Here is a 6,000-nt window from a genome sequence, read left to right as displayed (position 1 = left end):
AAAATATGGAAGCAAAACACTTACAGATTGCGTTTTGTTGCGGGGCATAGAACGATGTCATTTCAAAGGGATGTGAATTAATTGCCCACCTGAAAGCGAAAACAAAACTGAATTATATTCACAGCATTTATAAAAGATACTCAATCGGTGTCTCATATAAAAGACAATTGTCTAAGAATAGAAGATTGTACGGATAAAAATTAGGCTAATAAGAAATATCCCAACAATATGGAGTAAAACCAGAATCATCGCTCTATTTAAACCCTACATGTTCCAGAGCATGCAAACCCTTTCGGTCCTGTCTACCTTCTATGCCACATGTTAAGCAGTTTGAGCACGTAATCCTCAATCCTCAATAGGCTGATCTCAGTAAGTGAACCAGCCATCATCCCCCAATAAGCGGGATTTTGCATAGCAAATCTACATCAATCCAGCTCCTTAGTCTATAGACACACACACACACACACACACACACACACATATATATATATATATATATATATATATATATATATATATATATATATATATATATATACTAGCAAAAGTACCCGTCGTTGACTGGGTTCAAAAACAGCCTATAGAAAATGGACTCTAATTTATGAACGTATGATAGGTTATGAAAAGGAAGGGTTTTAAAGAGATAGCTTCAAATTCGGGGGTATCAAAACCAAAGCAAAATATGATGAAAGTAAAAATAAAATAGATAAACCCCATAATTTATTATACCATACCTGTTCACACTGAAACACTTATCACAATATTCTGTGGATCTATATTAAAAAAAAACCTTGTTAAACTTTGTGACATATTTCCATTCTAGTGAGGTCAGGCGCGAACGAACACCCCATAATTTTATTATACCATATTTCTTCAAACTGAAACATAATTATCAAAGTATACTTACGCAGATAGACATGAAAAGTCTTTATTAAAGTTTGTGCCTATTTCCATTCTATGGAGGCCAGGCGCGAACGCAGACCCCACAAATTTATTATACCATCCCTATTTAAGTTAAAACATACTTATCAAAGTATTATTATGTACATCTATATCAAAAACACTTGTAAACGGTTTTTTTTTTAATTTTTAATTTTTTTATTTCCATACTTTGTGGACCAGGCGCGTACGTAAACCCCACAATTCTAATGAATCATCATTATGCCAGATCAAACATACCCATTCCTGTGTCTCGGTACATCTTCTATCATTATATGTGATCAAAAAAAATAATAGTCAACCATATAGGAGCCTATTCGTGAGCAGACACACACACACAGACGTTAAGCTTTATATTATAGAATATGTATATATATATATATATATATAAATATATATATATATAAATATATATAAGTATATATATATATATATATATATAGTTTGAGTTCCTTCGGCTATAATCGAAATCGAATTAAAACTTATGAGGAATTATTGGGGAAATTATTTATTAAGAAAAATAGATAGCTTGAATGCCATCAGTTATAATCGAAACCAAATCCAAAACTTATAGAGACTTCTTGGTAAAATTATTTATTACATGGAAGGTCATAACAATTAAACGACAAAATGGAAGGTCATAACAATTAAACGACAGTCACTCGGAAGAAATGCAAGTCTGACACAAAAATAACACGCTATCGTATTACTATATAGATTATTAGGAAATGCTATGGATTTTTCCACTTAGAATGGCAGAAAAGAAATGGAATTAAAAAGAACAGGCGTCACTCACTTTCCTCGTGAATTGGAAGTTCTGAGCTGAGAGAAAGTTCGCAGCGATTGATATTTATCCAGAATAAATAGATTCTTCATGTGATCATCCATGAATTGGAACTGAAACGAAAACAAAGTTTAAAGATAGAAAAGGATGATGTATTTTCATTCAAACATTGCGAGTTATATAAATAAGATCTATAAAGTTTTAAGAATTACTTTTTAATTCTTTAAATGTCATTATTTACTTGTCTTTCCATAAAGACAAAGTTGGCCATGAGACCGATTTCAATGTGGAAAAACAAGTTACCCCAAAAGGTGGCATTATGGATTGGACATAAATGGAAATTTCTTCAGTTAACAAGAATTTCTTTTTTATTGATTTAGAATAGTGTTGTGAAAATACAGATGTTCTACTTTTCTCTTAATTAATTTCGTTATCATGCATTATTTTATATGTGTGTGTGTGATATATATATATATATATATATATATATATATATATATATATATATATATATATACATATATAAAATATATATGGCGATTAAGCTACACTGAATATTCGGCGTTTCATCCACTCTAGGATTCCTCAGGCTTATGCGCATAAGCCTGAGGAATCCTAGAGTGGATGAAACGCCGAATATTCAGTGTAGCTAAATTGCCATATATATTTTATAAATTACTAATTAGCTCTACCTACGTATTGAGCACTTTTGAAGTAAATACTTAAAGTTTACGCATAAATCTATACTTTCGTATATTAATTTTATGTGAGTAAATGAAGTATATATATATATATATATATATATATATATATATATATATATATCACACTCATACATATAATATATATATATATATATATATATATATATATAGAGAGAGAGAGAGAGAGAGAGAGGGAGAAAGAGAGAGAGAGAAAGGGAGAGAAATAGCCCGGTTTTGTTTTATGCATGTATGTTGTTTTTTTTTTCATCCGAGCATGTCGGTAACAGGACTCTACCAAACAAAAAGACAATAAATATAGGATATGTCAATGTTGATAAAATAAAATTATTTGAGGTATTGAATTATAAAAAAAACAGCTAAAATAAATAAAAAAAACTTTATGATTTCTGTGACATTCATAATCAATTAAAATCTCATCTGAAAACTCCTAATAATACACTTATTTTGTACTAGTAGGGTGGGAGGCACCTTGCCTTTCTGGATCGGAAAATATGCTTAAATATATTTTAATTCATGCAGATTCTGTATTTTTTTATTACAGAGCCAATTCCCTATCAAATATCATATTGTACCTAATATATAGTAGTGATTACAAAAGTCTTTCTTAAAAAATGACTTGGTGCCGTGAGCTAGAATCGAAACCAAAACATTCAGGGCTCCAGTAGTGTTTCCTACCAATGAAGCTATAAAGAGATAGGTAAAAAAAAGACTTAATATTAAGCAATTTAAAGAAAACAATTAAATTTAGTGCATGCACAGAAATGATTTTTTAAAAATGTGTCAGCAAGTTAAATTGAACAGTTTGCATTTCAACTTGCAGATATATGTTTGTACGCGTTATTCATCCATCCAAACAAAGATTTTAATCGTTATAATACATCTTTGATGTATGATTACTATTTCTTGTTAATTACAGTGTAGTTTATCGGTTAAATATTTACATGTAGACAAAAAATACATACATCTACTACATGAAATCAGGCAAGAGTATATGAATTTTTTTTAAATGAGATTCAATCTTGACATGATCTGCTAACTTGTCTAGTAATATCTACTAATATATTCTCTCTCACTCTCTCTCTCTATCTCTCTCTCTCTCTCACTCACTCATTCTTTTTTTACATGGAGGTCACCACTTATCAAGACCCAGAAGCCACTCGGGGATAAGGGTTATTATGCGTACGGTAATCAATGGGATAATATCGTAGTAATAGTTAATATCGAAGATTTAATAAAGTGTCATTACTTAAGGGGGCGGTTTGTCAGGAACTTGTTTATGTTGGACTTGACGACATCCAAGGTGAAGTCAGGAGGGAAACAGGCAAGCGGAACAGAGTTCCACAGGCGTGCAATTCTAAGAAATAAGATGGAATTTACGTTTTGGTTTTGGCACAGATAAAGAGTGAGGAAAATTCTTGACAGTGGTTTCAGCTAGATGGGTGTTTTTTGTGAAAGATTGACGAAGGGGGACCAGAGATTGGAGCTCAGACGAGCACTTGTCATGGAAGTAACGATGAAACAAACATAGGCTCGCAACGTTTCTTCTGTGCAGAGAAGAGAAAAGGACATCCCTCCACTAAGCCACGAAGCCTATTTTGTACTCTGTCAAGTCAGGATAGGCTGTTTTTAGCAGCTCCTGCCCATATGTGGCAGCAGTACTCCATCCTTGGATGTGCTTGGCTTTTATATAGATAAATAATTGCATCAGCAATGAGATATCTTCTGGAGCGGTAGAAGGATCCCACTATTTTCCCAGCGACCTGTGCCACAGTCTTGATGTATGTGTTCCATTTCAGATCAGGAGTAAAGGTCAACCCCAGAAGCTTATAAAAACATGGGGCTCCCCTAGACGAGAGCCACCTATTTCAATTGATGCCAGATAGGGATCAGAGCGTTTATGAGCTTGGTTTTAGACGCATTAAAAGTAACCAGCCTCCTCTTACCTAATGGTACCACGCGCTCAAGATCAGAGGACAGAGAATCAGAGAACTTTGTCATTTACGGCCTTTGATGTGTTGCCATAGATGGTCGTGTCATCAGCATAGATGTCAACGAATGATTTAAGTATGTGTATTGGGAGAACATTGATATAGTTCAGGAAGAGAGTTGGCCCAGGATGGATTCCTGAGGGACTTCAGCATTAATACCGAGGGCCTCTGATTTCTGCCCATCAACCAATACTCTTATGAGCCTATCAGAGAGAAATGCTTTAATGATTGAGAAAACATTTCTAGTTATACCGTAGATGGAAATCTTGTGAAGTACACCCTTATGCCATGCCTTGTCGAAGGCCTTTGATATGTCAAGAGCAATTGCCCTAGAAATGAAGCCTTTGTCAAGAGATTCACTAATCCTATGAGATATAACCGTTTGCACATCTGCTATAGATCTAGCAGAACGGAAACCATATTGTATGTCACTAAGAAGGTTATTTCTGCTGAGGTGGTTGACTACTTCTCTCTTTAATATGGATTCCATCAACAGGAGACTTATTGGTCTGTACTGAGAGGGAGACGACTTATCATCTGAATTCTTAAATACAGATCATACTGGTGAGGTTTTCCAGGTTGTTGGAAAGCACTTCTCCTTAAGGCAACGCTTAAACAGTTTTGTAAGTATGGGGGCAAGCTCTGGTTGAAGCTTTTTTAACACTATAATTGGAATACCATCAGGGCCAGTTGCTTTACTGGAATCAAGGTTATTGATTAGCTTGGCGACCTCACACAGAGATAGTTGTGTGTTACTTAGTGTGTTGTGTGTTATAGGGGGAAATACGGGGAGTTGATGGCCTTGGTCGCATAGGGTAGAATTAGCTGCAAAGTTCTTGGCAAATATTTTGGCCTTGTCTGATGCTGACGAGATGATGTCTGGTCCATTGATGATGGTTGGGATAGAACGCACACTTCTGTTCAGGATCCTATTTGCCAGAACTGGTGGGAACCAACCGTTGCTTAGCTATTTTGGATTTAACAGATTGAACATATAGCTCTCTTGCATTTTTATTACTCTTTTACAGTGGTTGCTGGCGGTCCTGAAAGCAGGTTTATTCTCAGTGCATTTATAGGTGTATCAGAATTTTTGTAGGAATTTTTGACACCCCTAACACGAAACTGCAAATAAAATATAAAAAACTCGTAATTTCTCTTTTAAAGGTGGGTTGCTATTTTCTTTATGGATTATACTTCCAAAATAAACTATTAAAGTTGTATAAAAAGTAATAGAAATATTTTTAAAAAATAGTAATGAAATTAATTGAATGTTACGAGTTCAGTATTTTTCAATTTTTAAACTTTAAAAATCTATCAAAATTTTTCTATTGATTCTATTTTTACGATATTTTCAGGGTCAATGTGAAATGTTATGCTCTTTCCAATAAATTGAATATAATATTTCAGATGAACGTTTTTTTTTAATTCACGCCCCCCATTCTCAAATGTCTATTAAAAAGTAAATAATTAATTTATGTACCAAAGTTTTATATATCACAAATTGAAGATAAAAGATCAATAAATAATATATTCAAATTTAAAAACAAAAAAAGTAGTGTTTTTT

General features: G+C 33.4%; 1 protein-coding gene across 2 annotated transcripts in view; it reads right to left on the bottom strand.

Moving 5' to 3' along the window:
* Window positions 1-6,000, bottom strand: part of LOC145266611 (membrane metallo-endopeptidase-like 1) — a 143,988-nt gene that overhangs the window by 19,322 nt on the left and 118,666 nt on the right. For both annotated transcript variants that reach the window (XM_080122512.1, XM_080122520.1), the window contains exons 14-15: window positions 1,736-1,836; window positions 25-89 (exon numbers count right to left, since the gene is read on the bottom strand). In XM_080122512.1, coding sequence (XP_079978638.1) covers window positions 25-89; window positions 1,736-1,836 — 166 coding nt within the window. The remainder of the gene's footprint in view (window positions 1-24; window positions 90-1,735; window positions 1,837-6,000) is intronic.

Source organism: Euprymna scolopes, chromosome 4 (genome assembly GCF_053919585.1).
Source record: "Euprymna scolopes isolate OS-2025 chromosome 4, ASM5391958v1, whole genome shotgun sequence".
Lineage (NCBI taxonomy): Eukaryota > Metazoa > Mollusca > Cephalopoda > Sepiida > Sepiolidae > Euprymna > Euprymna scolopes.
This window is presented reverse-complemented; position numbering and strand designations above follow the sequence as displayed.